Raw genomic sequence first — 20,217 nt, forward strand, 5'->3', positions numbered from 1 at the left:
TGTGTGCTGTCTATTCTGCCTCATGGACTGTGATCACAGTGTCAGCTGTCACTGTATGTTTCTGTGTGTTCTCTGCAAGCTCAGGTTCAAGCTGACCAAGAGCATGAGGAGGCAGTACACCTGTTAGAGGTACAGTAACATGAACAAACAGAGATCTTTGCCTCAGTGTTGACGTACTTGAATATAGTTTAGATCTGTTTTAAGCTGATGCAATAAAACAAAAAGCCCTCAGGATGTTTCATGTTGTATTAGACAGATGTGGAGTAAGGGGTCCTACAATGTCAACTGTATAAAACAATGCTTATAATTTTTGTTTGGTTTTATAGTTAAAAGTTAAAATGAAAAATGTGTTATTACTTTTCTAAGAAACTAGTTTACCAAATGTCAGCTTACAGAAAGACATCAAATATAATGTATTATTAATGTACTTTTCTTCCTTTTAATTTGTAAAAAGAAATGTTGTAAATGCCCTGCAGCACTCACACAGGTGTTTTCAATGACTCTGATTACTGATTGCATCTCTGCTGGGAACTGACTGCTCGCTAAGCTTTGCCCCCCCTTAGTTCCTGTTGCTACGCCTGTCAAGCTTTCTCTTCTTTTTCTATGATACAAAAGCAGATATGCCACTCGAATTTCTGGGGGAATTTTCAAAACAATGTGTAAATGATTTCAGATGGAGGTAGACTCAAGCAGGCTTCTCATTTCTTGCCGATCCTTGCCGATTTTGAGATTAAAAACTTTGAAATGAAAACTTTTGCTGTCCCAGTCACACAGTCAGCTTCCTCACCAGTTGATGATCCATGTAGAAGACATGTAAATAAAGAAACAGCATTGTTTTAGAGAGCTAGTTAGTCCTAAATATTAGATATCAAGTACGTTTGATTCTGTTTCTAATATGACCCTGTTTGGCTGCTTAGCTTAATTTGTATTTTCACACCATATGCTTTCACTTTTAATGTGTCAAGAGGAATGGCTTTTAGGATGAGGATGAACCAATGTGTGTGGCAATATGCTGCGTCAGGTAACAAGTTTGGCTGGAGTGTGAACGTCCCCACATTCAGTAAAGAGCAAGGCTGCTAACATTAGCCTAAACTCTGATAGCATCAACAGCAATGCTAAAAACAGCCTTGTTCATAAACACATCGTAACCTGTTACTTCTTAAACTGTTAGTTACTGTCAGTTAGTTAATGGTGTCTCTTCTTTGGAAGTAACACTTGATTGCGGTAGGTGGTAAGCTAGTTAGCTGGACTTGCTAGCTTGTAGCTTAAGCTAGAGCAGATAAACACACCGTTTAAATCATTCCTTACACTTCTGCTCTTGTATTTTTGCTTTTTAGGCTTAAAAAAAGACACCACCCATCACACACACTGTCAGCGCCGAATATCACTCTTATTGCCGCCACATACACATGCTTCAACAAGTGGAGAAGTGGATCCAAAGCTTGACTGGCCTGCTGTGCTTAGTTACGGTTGCTAAGCTATGATTGGATATTTTCAGTTTGGGGGAGGGATTTGGTGATTGGTCAATTATGTGAAGTCACTAAACTCCATGTGCTAATAGGAATGATAACGATCTGAGTTGTCTAACAGGAGATTGAAGGAGATATCAAACAAGGGCTGTGTCACTCATATAGTACATTATATTTACTGTCTGCTATTTTAGTGTCCGAGTTCTGAGCGTGAAATATACTGTATGAACTATATAGTACCCTCAAAATTTCCACAATGGAATGAAAAAAGTAGTGTGCATGACTTCGCTGCTATAAGAAGCACCTCACTGTAAAACCAATTTGTTTTCTCTGGCTTTCCCTTGATTTTATACTTCTTATTTTGTGGGTTGTACACTTCCTTTTATATGTTGTGTTCTCTGCCTCCTATCTCCCTCTTTCCTATTTTCTTCTTCCTGTAAAGCACTTTGTAACTTCTGTTTCCAAAAGTGCTGCATTAAAGACGTTTGCTTGCTTGTTTTGGCCAACAATCCCACAATGCAGTCGTGTTTTATAGACGTGAAAATTGACATGTGACCCTACACCTGTCAGTAATGATGAGGAAGTGTCAATTTGCTTCTCACTATAGAATAAACTGTTGAGTATTATATAGGGAGTTGTGAATGACTGATTTTGGACACAGCTCTGAGAAGAATGATAAAAGTGTGAACAGGTGCAACAACATAAACAAGACATTAAAGATGCGTCAATCAAGCACCATGTGCACGGCCCACACAGCCCAGAGAAGTGAATACACCTTTGTGGGTGGACAATGAGTGTGTAGGGGCTTTTATGTTAAGCAAGATGAGGCAAACCAAGCCGAGGTTTAACCTGACTGTATGCAGAAGCTGTTGGCAAAACTCTTAAGACTTAAACCTCCGACTCATGGCTTCTGTCATGTATTTAATGCAACACAAACTCCTTTCGTTCTGAATGTCAGTGAGATGTATCCTGTAGGAACATTGTCAGGGTGCTGGCTGATGCCCTCTGCCCTGGAAACAGGTGGTGTGGCATAAATTATGGCTTGCAATTTGAATTCCACAGACAGTACACTGGCCTTTTTCCTGCCCAGAAGTAGTTGTGAACAAATGCTGTAATACCATGTAGGTTATTCAACACTCCACAGCAGTTTGTGACTCATACACCAGAGAGTTTAAAACAAACTCTAGCTCAGCTTCTGCGTTTGCAGTATTTCTGCCTCTTCCTTTTCTTTTTGTGTAAAATATTCCTCCAAACTTTTCCATCACAATAGTTGCAGACTAGCACATCACATTAATCCTGCATCCAAGCTGACCTTGAATACTTTAATAATAAATTTCCCTATGATCAAGTCAGTGACCTGCTGTGTTTCATCACGGTCTTTAAGATGCTTGTCACCGGCTCATCTACCCGAAATTATTTTCTCATTTCACTCTAAATCCTTTTGTCACGAAAGAGGGTGTAGACTCCTTTGAGTGTAGTTCAAGGGAGGTCATGTTATTATCCATCTGAAGCACTTTAATACGATTTTACTGAGCAAGCAGTCTGAGTTTGGCTCAGACAAACATCAAGAGTTTGGTGAAAGAAATGGAAACTCCACTGTCAAGGAGTTACTTCTCTTCTTGCAAATCCATTGAATGAATTAATAGTCTCTTCCACAGGCCTGTTTCTCTACACTAATGGGCAAACACACACTTCAACAGGAAGACTAAACGTAGCTCCACTGTCTGTAGAGTCAAACAAACAAACAAACCCCTGTATTTTGTTTTCTGTGAAACCACACTCCTCAATCATGTTGTGCTTGTTAGGCTTTTTCACTTTGGCAAACATATATATTTGTCTTTCTTTTTAGTTCATTTTACTTTCATTTTGTGTTGCTTTTGTATATTTATCTGCACTGATAAATATATTGTTTCACATTCCTCTTTTCCTCCTTTGCATCGATTAGAATGGCATTTACTGGTGTTTCATTCTATCTTCAGTATGTTTTTTCTTTTAATTTTTCTTCTTTACTTTTTTCCTGTTTTCCTTTTTTGTCTGAACAGAACAATAAGGACAGAATGTTTCAGGTATTTATTTTCCTCCCTGATTAGTTTCATGTGTGAGTTTTCAACAAATCACTAAAGCTTTCAAAGCCTTTAGTGGGTATTTTGTGCAAATTGAGAATCCATATGTGCACTGAATGAGATTGAGCACTACTATACTCACTGTACGCCCCATCCATCTTCCTTGACTTCCTCTGATATGATATCTATGATATGACGTCTTTAATGTCTATACTGTAAGTTTTATAATCCTCTTAAGTCTTTGCAGTGCTATGGCTTTGTTATCAGAGTTTAGCAGTGTTATGTATCAGCAGCTGCAGCAGTGCAGATGACTCTACACCTCCATATGCTTTGATTAGACTGCAGTGGTTTCAATATAACGTGCTGATATAAGCTCAAAAAAAGTCTCTTTAGGGATCATTTTCTAATTGGTTCTGTGTTTGATCAGCATCAATAGATAAAGCACTGGCTATTCCTCAGAGGATTCTTATCTGAACACTACATGTGATGAAGTTCACTCCATGCTTTGTGTGTTTGAGTGTATTTTCCATCATGATTCACTCTTTACCTTCTGCTCTCTCTTGTTTTTTTTTCACCCCCTCCCTCCCTTCGGCCATTACCACCCTCTCTGCTCTCTTCGTTGTCTGTCAAAGGTCAAGGTTCGTGACCTGGAGCAGAAATGCAGGTCACAGAGTGAACACTACCACCAGCTATCCAAAGAGCTGCTGAATTTCCGTTTGCAATCCGATACTGTGGACATCCTTAAAATTAATTCCACTTCCACATCCCAGATCCCCCTCTCACCAGAGAAGCAACTCCCTCAAGTCAGCGTTGGATTTGAAGCTCAGCCTGAGACAGGTGGGTCAGTGGTCTCAGCTCATCCTTCAAAACAGTTTGGAGCAATTGAAAAAAATGGTTACGTATTTCATCTTTTACATTTTCTGCAATTTACCATTATTATCGTAATAGTAGTTGTGATAGTAGTGTTTATTGTGATGGTTTATTGTAGTTTGATTATGATTCTTTTATCTTTACTCAATATTGAGTGTGGCACTGTTTTTTTTAAAGGGGAACTCCACTGATTTTACACATCAAAGTCTGTTAACAGGTCTTGGGGATAGCCACTGCACATGTAAAAAAAGTTGTATGAAGCTCCAGAGGGAGCTGCGGGAAATCTGATAAATCAAACACTGGTTGAGACTGTAGCCCACTCCTCATCTGTGCTTGAAGCTAGCAGCTCGAGGCTACATCAAACCAAACTGTTTGTTGAGTTGCATTGCGGGTAATGTAGGCGCCCGGTTTTGACAAGGAAGAAGAAGTGCATGAAATAAAAAGGACGATATCTCTGGTTCTGCTGCATTGATTTTGATACTTTATTTTTTTTCACGATGTTACACATCGGTGGCGTACTCTTTTAAAAGTAAGAAAATGTTAATAAGACAATGGGGGTTAAATGGTCCACTGCCAGTTCCCATTCTAAAAAATGTATGCACTCGAGACACTCCAGATAAAAGCATCCACCAAATTACATGTGATCAAAAGGCTTCTGATCAGAATGAAATGAGAGTGATCTAATCCCCAGACAGCTCACATAATAGCTGGATCAGCTCACTCCTGGCCAGAGGTGGACACCATTAATGGAAATACTGCTTATTCATGATCAATATCTACTCTAATTGATCACAGGCCTGATGTATGACATGAATGTGGTTTAACACATTAGTATTCTAATGAGACGTACTGCAACCTGCAGCGCCAGCAGATACAGCCATATCAGCGATGTAGATTTATACAGTCTGGCACAGACCAAAGGTCTTTGAAGTGCTGGTTTTATCTTTCTCTTCACTTGAAACACAGGGGGGATTCGCTGATGCTTTTGTGCTAATGCATAATATTACTCACTCACAAACCACAAGAACCCGATGATACAGCGGATTCATGTTGTTGACTTACTTTAATTTCCTCAAGGAATTCAGCTGTTCGCACTCTGAGACTGCAGTTTTCTATTTTGTATTTCCTGCATTTCCTTTCAAGTGTGTTTTTTTCCCCTGAGGACCTGAGTGGTATTTAAGGACAAATGCATTGCCGATGTGAGGTGTTGATGGGGGTGGAACAGCCTTTGCCACGAAGAGTGTTTGCTGTACACTCGCTTCAACAGGAGATCAATGGCTGTGCAATGAGCAGCAAATGGGTGCAGAAGGAATGACAGTTGCTCTTTATTTGCTATGGAAATCAATGTCTCCCAGGCGATGAGAGCGCGGCAAACACGCCGCTTCTGATCTCCCAGTTCTTGCCCTGCACACCACAGACTGGAGACAGAGAGAGACCAGAACTGCTGTCTGTCAAATCCAGCACCGTGACAAAGGCCCGCCCCAGCAGCCCTCGACAGCTGACCCCCTCAGAGGTGGGTCTGAGTGACACCACATTCTAAATGTAATCACATTAATACCTGTATTCACTGCTCTCAACATTACCCTCGTTATATTGACCTATGTAGTCATATACTTAAACTTAGTAGTTAACTTTGCTCACTCTTGGGTTGAATCTTAATTATGAATAGAACATGCAAATGTGAATGACATTTATCTTTGGTTCTGTTGTCAATCTATAGATGGAGGATGAGGCCAGCCCATCACCCAGGTCCAAGCCTCGCTACACAGGCCAGGTCCGCCTTTGCACTGCCCGTTACAGGTGAATGAGACCAGCTTCAGGAGTCTGTTTACTTTTGAGTTTCAAATGACATAAAAAAAAGCTGCTGTTGTGAAAACTTTAAAAAGTGGACATTTATCCTTTCAGTTATAACCCTTACGATGGACCAAATGAGCATCCTGAAGCAGAACTCCCCCTTGTGGCTGGAAAGTATCTGTACGTGTATGGAAACATGGACGACGATGGCTTCTATGAAGGTAAGAAGTAAAACAAGACTCCGAGATGACGCGGAAAATAATGTCAGCATCAAGCTCAGGCACCTGCTCAAATGACAAAAGTCTTAAATAAAAGTAAAAGTAAATAAAATATTGCCATCTAAACATCAAAGATTACAGTACAGCAGGAGGTGTCCTTTGTTGCTTTTCAAGTCTATGATTTTGCCTGAGTCCCTGTCTGCTGCTGTGGCAGAGACTGCTTGACAGTCACAACAAGCGAGTGCATCATTTCGTATTAATTATCTCACAATGAGACAAAATGCCAAGAAGTGTGTGTCAGCTCACAGTGATCCCCCAGTGACTTTGTTCTATTTACAGTTTTCTCTTTGGCATCTAAATCCCCTCAACATCCTCAGTAAAATGTTACTGTGCATTGTGGCTATATGTATAGTATATGTACAATGACTTGTATTACAAGCTGTCCATGATGTATTTTGTACCCTTCCGAGTCACTCTTCAGTATATCTATTTGACTTTGTAGCCTGTGTGCGAGACATGACAATAATGCTGACGTAACCATCATTGTAAACACTGCTCCAAATACTGCTCTTGTTCGGAGGCATGACAGTTGCAGCATTTGTCCCCCTCACACTATATTATGTCTGTCATATCCTTGCTGGTTGTTTTCACCTTGCGGCCTCTTTGTCAGCGCAGTGTATTTGTATTGCCTGTTACCTGTTCCCTTTGAGATATCAAATAATTTTGCAGTTTTTTTTGACTGAGCTACCTTCAGTTTATGACCACATGATTTACATTTTGTCAAATGTGGCTTTGAAAGCTTGCATATTAAAGTTGCCAGATCTCTTTTCTAGTCAACCAAATCATCCAGCTGACCTGCTATGACCCACTTTTGTATCTGTGTGTTTTATTTGTTTATTAGTCATTTTAAAGTTGGTAATCTTTCATTATTGTGGCTACACCTGTATGTAAGTGTAGTCTGTGTCAGTTCACCCGTGTTGACAAGAAAAAATCCTGTACACTTTTTATAACTAGTGATTGGAGTGATTCTCTGTCTAATCTCTTTAGAATTATGAAGGCTTCTCCATCAGAGGCAATCCTAATCCCCCTTGCTAGCAATCCTGCAGACAGCGCAGCCCGCTACAGACACAGTAGTACTCAGCTGCAATGATTCATTAGCTGTGGGCGGTGAGATTGCATGGCATCGTGGAGGAGCCTCGTATTTACCACGCAGGAGGGAGACTCGGGCCTCAGACCAAGCTGTTGTCAAGATGGGACCTTGGTCCCTTTTAGCTTGATGACTAATCCAGCAGGGCTCAGCTTAATCATCAGCACACACAAACAAGACACACACTCCCACCCGCACACAAATACGCAGACACACACAGATGGTCTTAAGGTCTCCTAGGCCTCTGTGGAAAAAGGGATTGAAGGACAAGATGATGGGGAACTTTTCTGAAGACAAACTTCTGCCCTTTGGGAAAAAACTACTGTGCAAATGTAAGATGTTTATTTTTCTGCATTGACCGCAGCATCTACAATGCTCAGGGGTGTTCCTGGAAGTGTTCAAAAGCAGCGAACTAAAGTTCAAGTTCTTCGAAATGTTGAAAAGGTTTTTTCAGTTCTGTGTTTACTGGAGGGAGTGTAAAAGATAGCATCAGAGAAGCAGTGGTAAATCTTACATCTTAGGGAATAGCACATACTGTATGTTTACATATCTCCCACCTCTCACTGACTGACTCATTCCCACCCCACAAGGAAAAGAGCTCTCACTGATGATTATGTGTGTTCAAGTTACAGCTTTCCTTTTCTTTTTGTCTTGTAAGGAACCATAAGCGAAGCCTAATTTTAACATTTGCAGGATGCATCACAGAGGGACTGTTGTGTTTTCCTATAGAGACAGTTGTTAAAAGGGTATTTTCAGGTAGTGGGCATTAGGGCTTTTTTCTTCAACATGAACATGAAGATGGTTATTTATTTTCAACACCTGCCTCTCTACTTCTTTCTGTGTCGCAGGGGAGTTGCTGGATGGCCAGCGAGGACTTGTTCCTTCTAACTTTGTGGAGTTTGTCCAGGACAAGGAAAAACCAGCGATTCAGTCTGGGGAGGGAGGGGAAGACCTGGGCCCACTGGACCATACACCCCTGGCCTTGATGGCAGTGGATGGAGGTTCCTCCCAGGATGGCCTCCTGGGCTCAGCTAACGCCTTGGTTCCCTGTAGCAATGGGACAGGGGGGCCCTTGGACCTTGAGGACCTGGCTGAAGACGTTGTGCCTTATCCCCGAAAGATCTCCTTGATCAAGCAGCTGGCACGGAGCGTCATTGTGGCCTGGGAGCCTCCACTAGTGCCTTTGTGCTGGGGGAACATCTCTGGCTACAATGTGTTGGTAGACGGGGAGCTTCGTGCCAGTATAGTGTACGGTGGCCGGACCAAGTGCTTGCTGGAGAAGCTGGACCTGGACGGCTGCGTTCATCGCGTGTCGGTGCAGAGTGTCACGGACCGGGGCTTGTCAGACGAGCTGCGCTGCACTGTGTTGGTGGGAGCCAACGTGGTGGTGGCGCCATGCGGCCTGCGGGTGGATGACATCCAGCGTGACACTGCCGAGCTCTCCTGGTTGCCTAGCAACAGTAACTATGGTCACACCGTGTTCTTGGACGGGGTAGAACACGCGGTGGTAAAGCCGGGAAGGTACAGACTACGCTTCCTCAACCTGAAGCCCCTGACGGTGTACAAAGTGACGGTGGTGGCACAGCCCCACCAGGTGCCATGGCAACTGCCGCTGGAGCAGAGAGAGAGGAAAGAAGCTGGCGTGGAGTTCTGCACTCAGGCTGCAGGTCAGCAAAGCTCATTTCTATACATAGAGATACATTATCAATAATATATGCATAGCTCCATAGCAGATGGTTGTCAGTAGTTGTCTCTGCTTGCTTTTATACATGTTTTAAACTATCTTGTAGTCGGTGTGAAGGACAGATGCAGGTTCAGACTGCTACTACTCTGTTTATTTCACTTTACTCTAAGCCAGCTCAGATATGTAACATAATGCCATATCAATTTTTAGGTTATTGCACTGTGCTGTAGAAGAGTACAGTACAGCATTGCCTTACCATGCCATTGTTGTGTATTGTATTCTGTCTAGGTCCAACACCATATTGCAGAACAGGTCAGAATGAAACATCAGTCCTTGGCTGGGTTTCCCATATATCTCAGCACTAAATGATTTCCTTCTGTTTAAAACAAATGGGCAGAGGTGACATTAGTGCTATGATACTTTTGGAAGAGGGTTATAGTCACGAAACTGAGGATGAATATGCTATATGTGTTCAATATGAGCAATCAGTTAAGGGAAAATTGCATTTTTTTAGAGATTGAAACACATTTTTCATCTACAAACAATGTTGTCATTCGTGTATCTTTTGAAATTTAAACATGCATTTATTGAAACCAAATTCAAATGCAATTTTGCCCAAGTTTGCTTCCTGCACTGAGCACATCACTAATTAGAGAACGGCCACGCATCACAAAATATGATCCTTAATTATTCTGATGAGTCATTTCCTCAGCCTATAGCCTAGCCTGTAGTAACCAGTGCTATATAAAGCAGTCCACTCCACTTCTCACTGAAATGACCATTTTGTATGAGTGTGCATTTGCTTCTGTTTGAATGCGGTTGTGCATGTTTTATCTAGTGATCCAGGAGAGTGGAAGACAAAGAACGGGCTGTAGTCAGTCTCTCTGGATTGTGTCCTGCATGTGGAGACAACAGTGCTTCTCTCAGGAGGCCTAGACGCCCACATTGTTTTATCTCACCTTAATTTTTTCTCCTCTCATAAAGAGTAGTATGAGCTTATGATACAGTACTAGACCAGAGGAATACAGACTGAAAATATGCTATAATACATAATGAAAATATAGTTTTAAATAAATACTACTACACTAAGGGGATTTCATTTCACAACTCAGTTTGATTATGCAGTATTTTAGATTAGCCAATGTTAGTGTAGCACCATGATAACTTATCATATACTTAAATTACTTTTTCTAAACACACCAATAGTAATTTCACATTATCACAAATATCCGCATGAACTGGGTATCTTGATTAAGTCTAAATAAGGTGTAATTCTTCCACAAATTTAGATCTTCCAGGCAAATTATGAATGAACCAGTTTGTTGTTTCCTGACTCCTCCCACCACCTCACCCCCCCACCCCCCCCTCTTGTATGTGGGCATTTCTGTGCATGGTTATGTGTGTGCCAACTTGTGCATTTGATGAATGCTTCACACCCTCCTCTTGTGTGTGTATTAATGATATTAAAACAGTAAATCATTACATACATTTCTTTTTACATTTTTTCCCTTATACCTGTTCTCTCACCCCCCCCCCCCCCCCCCAGGCCCTCCACAGCCTCCCCAGGATGTACAGGTGCTCTGTGGGCAGGCTCCAGGGGTCCTACAGGTCCGCTGGAAGCCCCCCCTCCTCTCTCCCACAGGCACATCTAATGGGGCAAATGTTGTTGGCTACGCAGTCTGCACTAAAGGACAGAGGGTGAGTTAGCAAGTGTTATTTATTACCGACCAAGATTATATCCTTATTTTAGCTCACTCTGTTCAAATGTATGGTGAGGAGCTCATCTTGGGCTGAAGGGGGGGATAAGTGACTTTGTATAGTACAGAGGGACCGGTTTGTGGAGAATTTACCAGCAAATGGGATCTATATTTCAAAGGCCTACATGCAGTACACAGACACAGTATGCAAAACACTGTGTGAGTTGTTTAATCATATTTAATCCAGCTGAAACATGAGAACATACATCACAGATGGGGGGGTAATAGCCTCTGTTGTTGAGTTAGCATTATGTCATCAGCGCCCTCCGTGCACACAGCAGTGCCACCTACTTGTGATTCATGTTCAGTGCAAGACTCTCAATCTGGAACCTGTGAATGTCTTGGAAAGGTCTCTCACTCCCTCTGGTGACTGCCAAAGTAAATCAACACAGTGTTTTGAAACTTTGGCAGCATAATGTCTTCTGCCTTATTATGTGCTTCACATACTAGAGCGAAATTGAGCAGTGTGAGGGAGCTTTGACGAGAACAAAGAGGACACTAACTATTTTCCCATCTTAGCCTTTGATTATACAGCTTTTGTTGATGTTGACTTTTTATTTTATCTTTTTGAATCCAGATAGCAGAGGTGTTGTACCCAATGGCAGACTACGTTACTGTCGAGCTGACAAGGATTCAGTGCCTGGAGGCCAGAGAAGTCATCGTGAGGACGCTGTCAGTACAGGGAGAATCCCAGGACTCCCAAGTCGCCGTCATTCCAAACAACCTGCTCGTGCCTCTACCTGCGCTTCCCCTGCCGCCACCAATGCACCCCCACGCAGGCCCCCCTCCTCACCCCCATCCTCAACCCCACCTCCAATCCCCTCACCATCCTCATGCGACACCTCAACTTCCTGCTCCACCCCAGGCACATGGACAACCACACCCACCCCATCCCTCACACCCTCAACCCCATCCCAGACTTCCCCATCCAGGTGGACCACCGCAACCCCAGCTTCGACCCCCACATCCTCAACCCCTACATCTTCAGCCTCGACCGCCCCACCAAGGTCCCAGGCCCCAGCACCAACTGCCTCTGCTACCCCACCCCCAACACCACCCTATACCTCAGAGACCAGTATGTGCCAGAGACCTGGATGCCAAAGAGCACGTGGCCCACCACGGGGGAGCTATTCCACCTGGCCAGCCTGGCTGGGACCCCCCACGCTCTCCCTCTTCCCAGCCTCCTGTGCCCATGCAAGGCCACACCCTTGAGGCCCCGCCCCCTGCCAATCCACGCTCCCCGTCCCCCCAGAGGATCCTCCCACAGCCCAGAGGCACGCTTATCCCGGACACCGTGGCCAAAGCCATCGCCCGAGAAGCAGCACAGAGGGTGGCAGCTGAAAGTGGCAAGGTCTGATGGAAATGGAAATGCTAAATCCAATCTTGCCATTTAATTTGAACTTAATAACACTTGTAAATCAAGGGCTGGAGATTGTACGTGTATATGTAGGGAGCTATTGATTGTGTGCAAAAGGATATTTAGCTTCCTATGACTGTCAGTATACCATAAAGACAGAGCAGATTGTGTCAAACTAGTCAAAATGATGAAAGATCAAGTTATCAAAATACTGCAAAATACAGTAACCAACAGTAATAAAGTACCACTGTCCTCCCCCTGTCTCTGTTATTCACTTTCCTCACTTTCCAACCATGTTTTCAGGGGGACAGGAGGCAGGGCAGATACGGAGAGCAGGGTCATTCATTTCACCAGCATCACTCTGATGAGGAAGAGGAAGACGAAGAAGGCTTTGCGCATGGCCGCCGAAGAGGACCCTCAGTCGATGAGTTCCTCAGAGGCTCTGAGCTGGGGAGGCCGGTAAGAACAACATGATAAGTGATGAATCTTTTGAACTTCAGCCCCAGTGTGTTTTCGAATAGAAAGCCTCATAAGTGTGTGTATGTTTGGATGTGTGTGTGTGCATGCATGTCTGGGTGGTTGCATGCATACACTCCTTTTGCCTCGTGTCTGTGTGTGTGTGCGTGTGTGTGTGTGTGTTCACGTGCGTGTGTCCGCCCATCCATGTGTGTTTGGTGTTTGCATGTATGTATGTATGTGGACTTAAACAATTGCGTCTGTGTGTTTGTGTTTGTGTGTGTGTGTGACTGCTAAAAGCCTCACTATAGTCACAATGAAGATTATCACAGCGAAAGCAGCCGGGGCTCTGACCTGTCTGACATCATGGAAGAGGATGAGGAGGAGCTGTACTCTGAGATGCAGCTGGAAGAGGGACGCCGACGCAACTCGCACAACACACCCAAGGTGCAGTTCTTTGCACTTATTCTAAACCCAAGAGTCATAACCACCCAAATTTATTATTATTTAGTGAACTGCACAGGCACAGATACTTCAATTGAGACTGCTGCCTTGACTTGCATTTGGTATGTGTTGTTAGTGTGTGTGCTGAGTTTAATTCAAATTTATAGAAAAAAAAACAGACTGGGTTTGAATGCTTCAGCACCATGGAGAGAAACAGAGAGACAGACTGGGTTTTAATGCTTTCAGGCAGCATTTCAACAGAAACGGTGGAGCAACAACTTCCGAGTTTGATTGTCCAGTCTGGACCATGTTAGGTAGCAAAACCTTCTATTCTAATTATGTGATATTGCAGTTTTACAGTTTCCTCTATTTTAAGCCGCAATCCTCGCTATTTAGGTATGTGATGAGATCATACTAGGTGGATAACAGGAGCCTGTGGTGTGTGTGGTACAAGCTATTAGTAGGATCAGAGGTAGCCTGGAGCCACGACGGCTGCTGCAGATTGAAAGTACAGAACATTGAGTTCGCCAGGCTCGCTGTCTGAAAGCACCTTTTAATGTTTCGGCACCATGGAGAGAAACAGAGAGAGAGAAACCGGGGTTTGAATGTGTTCAGCACGTTGGAGAGAGACACAGGGAGAGGCTGGGTTTGAACTGTGAAAGGAGACAACACAGTAACAGAGACGGTGCTTACTGACAAGGCCTTACTTTTTTTCTTTCTTTTTTTTTCTTTTCTTTTACACATTTTTTTTGACACATTTTAATTCAGTAGTATGTTATTAGTATTTATTTAATTTTGGAATGTTAAAATTTCCCGTGGGCTTGTGTGTGTTTGAGTGTGCGTCTATGCGTCTGTGTTTCAGTGTGCCTGCCTGTGAGTGCTGCATGATTTTGTTTACATACAATTTGTACGAGTATGTCGATGTTTTTTTCCACATATTGTTTTTGCGAGTATGTCCATGTGTCGGTGAGCAAGAATGTTTAATGTTTGTGAATGTTTCCTGTGTTTTATTGTGCGTTTCAGACAAACACTCCTGCTGGAGGCCGTCACGACCGGGACACCGGGAGAAGAATTCATCATGGCGGTCCACAGCCTCAGAGACGACCGCTAATGGTCCCCTCCATTGGTCAGTACAGGCAGGGGGTTAGAGAGAGAGAGCAGAGGGGAGAATCCTTTATTTAATGATTTTTATGTTTTCTGTGCCATAGAACAGTAGTGTTTGTTGCTCTGTTAAACCCTTCATGAGCTTCTCTGTGTCTCCAGATCACCTCTGTGTCTGTGAACCATGCTCATGCCTTTCACTACCTGAACATAAGTTTGATCTTGTAGAACTTATTATGATGCAACAAGCTGACAATTTCCGTTGATGCGTTAATCTACTCTGATAAAGAATCTGACAGTCATTACAGTTTTGCCATAGAAGTTTTGCTTTCATAGTTGCTTTCCTGTGCGTATTTGTGATTACAAATAAGAAGCTTTAGGTGGCACCACAAATCTTTGGTTAACCTTTTTGGAGGGGAATGTTGAGCTTTGCATTGTAACCCCATCACCCTCTAATTGGTGTTTCCTGTAGAGGTAACCTCTGAGAATAACAGTGAGGGAAACCTCTCCCCCATCACCGAGGATGTTTACTATGGCAGAGTAGCTCGACACAAGACGTGGTCATCCCGCAGGCACATGGGCGGCACCAGGTCTCCCCATGGTATGTGCCTGCAGTCCTGTTTTTACCACCACAGCATGGCAACAAAAATGCCACAAGCAACTGGCAAATGGCAAGACGTAGCTGTGGACACTTGCAAGTGCCTGTTTCTCTGTCTTAAATAATAATAGTTATTATTATGCTTACAGTTGAACAGCATGACTGCACTGCACTGAAATGGTGGACCCACTGGCAAGCCATACCTGGGGTCCAGGATGAACGTTTCCACAGTTGCAGATGATAAATGATTGATTGACTGCTCAGAGAATGCCTCACTCACTGCACTGAACTCCAGATGCCTGCTAAACCCCTTCCCTTTGTGGTACAACCACACCTACTACACTTGTTATAAGAGCAGTCATGCATGACATTTTGAAAGAAATATTAGTGGTAGACATTAAAGAATGACTACACATTCACTGCTTTCTTGTTTTCTTTAGACGTTTGAGTTTGAAATATCACCAGTTTTTTCTTTCCTAGTACCACATAGATACAATTACCAAACCCTCTGTAGGTTGGCATACAATCGCCTGGGACCAATGCATATTCACATCATGCTTGTATTTTCAAGCACCAAAATAAAGCTTTGGCCCAACAGTATCACACTGGTGCATTTTTCAAATATTGCAATGCCAAATTCAAATAAACGACAGGCTTCCACAACAACTCTGCCATCTCTGCTTTGGACCTCTTGCTGCTACAAGGGTTGGCAATGTGTGGGAAGTTTTAGATTTCTGCTTTATATCTTAGGATTTCACTTAATGTTTTGTTTTTTATATGAAGTGAAAATAGACATATGGAGTTGTATCTTTATGTATAGGCTTTTTGTAGCGTGCATGTCAGAGTCTTGTGTGTTTCTGGTGTTGTGTCATGTCCATGAATCACACTCTGTCTGTGTATTGCACCATGGTTTGTCTTGCTGTCCATTTGTCTCTTCACTGCACATTCAAACATAAAAATAGACAAAAATGTAAAAATACATGTAGTGTGTGTGCGCTTGTGTTTGTGGGTGCATGCGTGTGTGCTTCAGTAAATGATTATAATAGTTGACTGACCACAGATTTCTTCCTGCATGCTGACAGGCACAAATATGGCTAGACAAGGAAATCAAATCTGTCATGCAATACTGCCTGATCAAATCAATAAGACTTATCAAGACAAAAAAAAATCCTCCCATTGATTTCCAATGATTGAAGCATGGCTATGATACATCACTATGTAAATATATACGGACTTGCTCATCATAGTAGTGGCATATACTGTATGCAGCAAGTTTAGTCACCAAATGATTTTCAAGGTTTTCAAACAGGCTCAAATTTTACAGGAGACAAAAATAAAACTGATGAAATACATAAAACAAAGTCTCCTCCAAAGTTCCTGTTTTGTGTGTTGGCTCGCATTCATTGGTTGCTCTATCTAGCGATGCAGGATGATGGAATTTGCTTGTCTTTGATGTGTTTAAGATGGCTACAGGGACCGGGATCGCCGCTCTCCCACATACTACGACGAGTCAGAGCCAGAGGAGTCCTTCCGGATTTTTGTGGCCCTCTTTGACTACGACCCTCTGTCCATGTCCCCCAACCCAGACGCAGCTGATGAGGAGCTGCCCTTCAAAGAGGGGCAGATCATTAGGGTGGGAGTTTACAATTAAGATGGTGGATAATGAGATTAATTTTGTACATATTGTTCTGGAATTGACCTTTAGAAAAGGGAACAATGTTCATTTAAAAATAAAATAGCATACACTGAATATCTTTTGTGTAAGCCCTCTACTGAAATTAGAGCATATCTTAAAAGCATGTAAATCACTGACATGACAGTACTGCAGTCATCTGTAGGGATTTTTCTCAAGGGACCTCCAATCACCGTGAAAGAAGTACTTTATATGTTTTTAAGTGGGAGCGCTAAACATCACTCGTTCACTCTCTCGTCCAACAGGTGTACGGTGATAAAGACACAGATGGGTTTTACAGAGGAGAAGTGAGGGGAAGGATGGGGCTGATCCCCTGCAACATGGTGTCAGAGATACGAGCAGAGGACGAGGAGACCTTAGACCAGCTCATCAAACAGGGCTTCCTGCCACTCAGCACCCCTGTGGACAGAATAGGTACTATGCAAACATACTCACTGTAAAGATCTTGTCTTTGAACGCACAGTTATGAAACTGCTTCAGAGTCAGTAGTGGGGTTGAAAAGTTTGAAATACTTCCTGTTAAAATGCCGTCTATTCTTGCTTACAGAGCAGAACAGAAGAGGCCAACGTCGAGATCAGGCCTCGAGGAGGATGGTGGCTCTGTACGACTATGACCCCCGAGAGAGCTCCCCCAATGTTGATGTCGAGGTATCACTAACTGCTAAGGACCCTTTGCTGAACACGCACACACTTAGAGATCCGAGGAAGTGCCGTATCAGAGGATAACGACATTAACAAACATGGGCACAACAGATGAAGATATAGTGGACTTTTCATTCCTTGTATATCCCTTTCTGCATCTCTGTCTCCCGATAGGCTGAGCTGACCTTCTGTGCTGGTGACATCATGGCGGTCTTTGGAGATATTGATGAAGACGGATTCTATTATGTGAGTGCTGCTTGGCCATATTTTGTTTGTTCAATCTGTTAACAGCAATGTGTTAACTGCAGTATTTCTGCACATTGAGTGGTTACAGGCAGGGTGGCTGGTGTCAAACAAACTTTAATTTAACAAATCAGAAGATGATGAATCTGCAAATTAGTCATTTTCAAACAGATAAGAAGGTTTAGGGAGTGGCGATGTAAATTATTCTGAAGAGGCTTGTGGCTTTCATGTTACAAGGAACATTTAGATAGGATAGATATGAAGCAGGAAGGAACAGTGAATATACACCACATGTTGTATTTACAGTATGAAATATATCATGTTCTGCCTCTTGTGGCTCTGACAGAAGTCTCTCCCCTCCTCATCTCCGTCCACAGGGGGAGATCAACGGCCACCGTGGTCTGGTTCCCTCTAACTTCCTGGAAGAAGTGCCTGATGACGTGGAGGTGTATCTGACCGATACTCCGTCCCACTACCCCCAGGAAGAGCCTGCCAACCGGCCCCCTGCCAACTCTGCCGCCGCCGTCTCAGAGGGCAAACGGGTACATCATCATCGCCGCTCTCAGCGCTAGGCCCTGTGTTCATCCATCCTCCGTCCTCTCTCTTGATTTCCGTCTCTCGCTTCCTCCACTTGCCGTCTGTGTGCTGTTCATTGTGTGTGTTTGTCCATGTGGTGACAGTGGTGACTCTATACAAACTAACAACCCCCTCCCTCCCTCCTTCCTCCTCCTCCTCCTCACCCTTTGGAAAAGGGGACAAAAAGTCAAGTGTTAACACCTTTCTGAGTCTCAGAGAAAGGAAGAAGCAAAGCCTGACATGGACAGAGAGAGGATAGACTGTGGGAGCTCTGCGGGTGATTTATGCATGTAGCACTGGTTAAGGAGGACTTGAAAAAGGCTCAACTCATTCCTTACACAACATAATTTGGTACCTCTTTGCACTGAAACACAAAATCAAATTGTGGTTATTGTGTATAATAATAATAATAATTATAAGAAGTGCTTTATTAACACAAAACAATTGCTACCCAATGACACTGACAGAAGAAAACTTTAAAGATGAAAAAGAGAGAAAAGCATGCCTTTTTCAAACTTGATACATTTTATAATACCTTTCTTGGCTCGACTGCTGTATTTCCTTAAAGAGGCTTTGTTTCTTTATGTATATTGCACACACATCAGATCTATTTTTCAGCCCTGTTGACAGTGGATATGCTATGTTTGCTCTGAGCTCGAGAGACAAAGCTAATCGCAGCACTGATACATCCATACTGTGTTGTTACAATGGAACAATAAAAGACAAAATTGGATATTAAAAACATTCTTTTTTTGCACTCTGTGTTCATGTGCGTTGGTGTTGTTGTTGTTTTTCAGTTTTCATAGTGGTGTGGGTTTTAGCAACGGTGACAATGCTGCCACATCTGATTTCTTTTTTGTTTTTCCTCACCCGCTTGGCAAAACAAAACAAACAAACAGAAGAAGATTGTTCATTTCACACCATAAATGGCTCTGTCTGCCTTGTACAGTAAGTCAGCAACTTGAGATACCAAACTCGCGGCTCTAATGCACACAGCTTGTGGTCACAGCAGAGGCTTCTGAGTGCCACTTTACATTGTGGAAGCACTTGTCAAGTGTTTCTCTAATGCTTTTTTTCCCCCACGGTGACAGATCAGTCATTTTCTCCTGGTACTAAAATGTTTAGGTGTATTTTCAAATACATACATATTTATTTCGAAATGTAAAAATGGTGACAAAGGTGACAATTTGGATTTTGGGTCAAAGTGTGAGAAATCTATACTGAGACCTCCTTTAAATTTCATCATCTTACTGAAAGTGTTCAAACTGTGTATCGAGTTGCTGCATTAGATGAGAAGCCTGGTATCTACAGTTGTGTCCCTGGGTGTTGTACTGTATATGATTGTACTGTATGTTCCCTCATGGCCTAACTGATGGTGGACCTCTCCGGCTCTGTGGTGTGCTGATGTCGTGCTCAACGTTTGATGGCTTCTTCCTCAGTGTTTCTTCTTCTTCTATGTACAATGTGTGTGTGAAAACATATCAAATTTCTACTGTCAATGTAAAACAGATTAGCAGGCAGGCCGATGATAGCTTTGGCAATTTTAATGCAGTATGTCGAGAATATTTAAGTTCAGTTCAGTGTGGATATTATTGTAGTTACTCATTTTGACACTGTGGGCCCTGGATTGTTATGGTTCATACCCCAAAACAGTTCTCATACTGAAAATGTCACAACTTTGCTCTTTAATTTGCGTTGTTTGACAAAGATTATGTCTTTAATGACATTACATTTAATTTCACTAATTAATTTAATTATGAAATGTAAAAGGAAAACTAAATAGAAATACTAGGATCATATTCTAAGTCAATATGTATATAATGATGGTACCTATTAATATTCTGTACATGGTTACTAAAGTTAGAGACTGCAAATTGTTGCCATGGCTGCATACTGCTCTTTCTTCTTCCAACGTCTTTAATAATGAGAAAAGAAATTTGAGATATCCTCTTAACTAACAAACAGCCAAACAAACAGGACTCGCTGGAGGTAATGACAAATCATTAATGTCCATGACTCCACACTGAAAGATAAAACCAATCAGTCACACACGTACAATCAAGCAAGTAAGACGTATTTGAGTCAGTTTTGATATGTTCATTATGT

General features: G+C 42.6%; 1 protein-coding gene across 1 annotated transcript in view; it reads left to right on the top strand.

The window, feature by feature from the left end:
- rimbp2a (RIMS binding protein 2a) overlaps window positions 1–20,217 on the top strand; it is a 55,820-nt gene that overhangs the window by 35,111 nt on the left and 492 nt on the right. Inside the window, 18 exon segments of the mRNA XM_070924566.1 lie at window positions 84–129; window positions 4,165–4,369; window positions 5,758–5,915; window positions 6,123–6,202; window positions 6,308–6,417; window positions 8,410–9,228; window positions 9,534–9,557; window positions 10,792–10,943; window positions 11,580–12,370; window positions 12,635–12,818; window positions 13,116–13,262; window positions 14,283–14,385; window positions 14,833–14,961; window positions 16,422–16,591; window positions 16,897–17,065; window positions 17,198–17,298; window positions 17,467–17,538; window positions 17,913–18,077. Of these exon segments, the coding sequence (XP_070780667.1) occupies window positions 84–129; window positions 4,165–4,369; window positions 5,758–5,915; window positions 6,123–6,202; window positions 6,308–6,417; window positions 8,410–9,228; window positions 9,534–9,557; window positions 10,792–10,943; window positions 11,580–12,370; window positions 12,635–12,818; window positions 13,116–13,262; window positions 14,283–14,385; window positions 14,833–14,961; window positions 16,422–16,591; window positions 16,897–17,065; window positions 17,198–17,298; window positions 17,467–17,538; window positions 17,913–18,077 (3,625 nt within the window).

Source organism: Enoplosus armatus, chromosome 18 (genome assembly GCF_043641665.1).
Source record: "Enoplosus armatus isolate fEnoArm2 chromosome 18, fEnoArm2.hap1, whole genome shotgun sequence".
In the NCBI taxonomy this organism is placed as follows: domain Eukaryota; kingdom Metazoa; phylum Chordata; class Actinopteri; order Centrarchiformes; family Enoplosidae; genus Enoplosus; species Enoplosus armatus.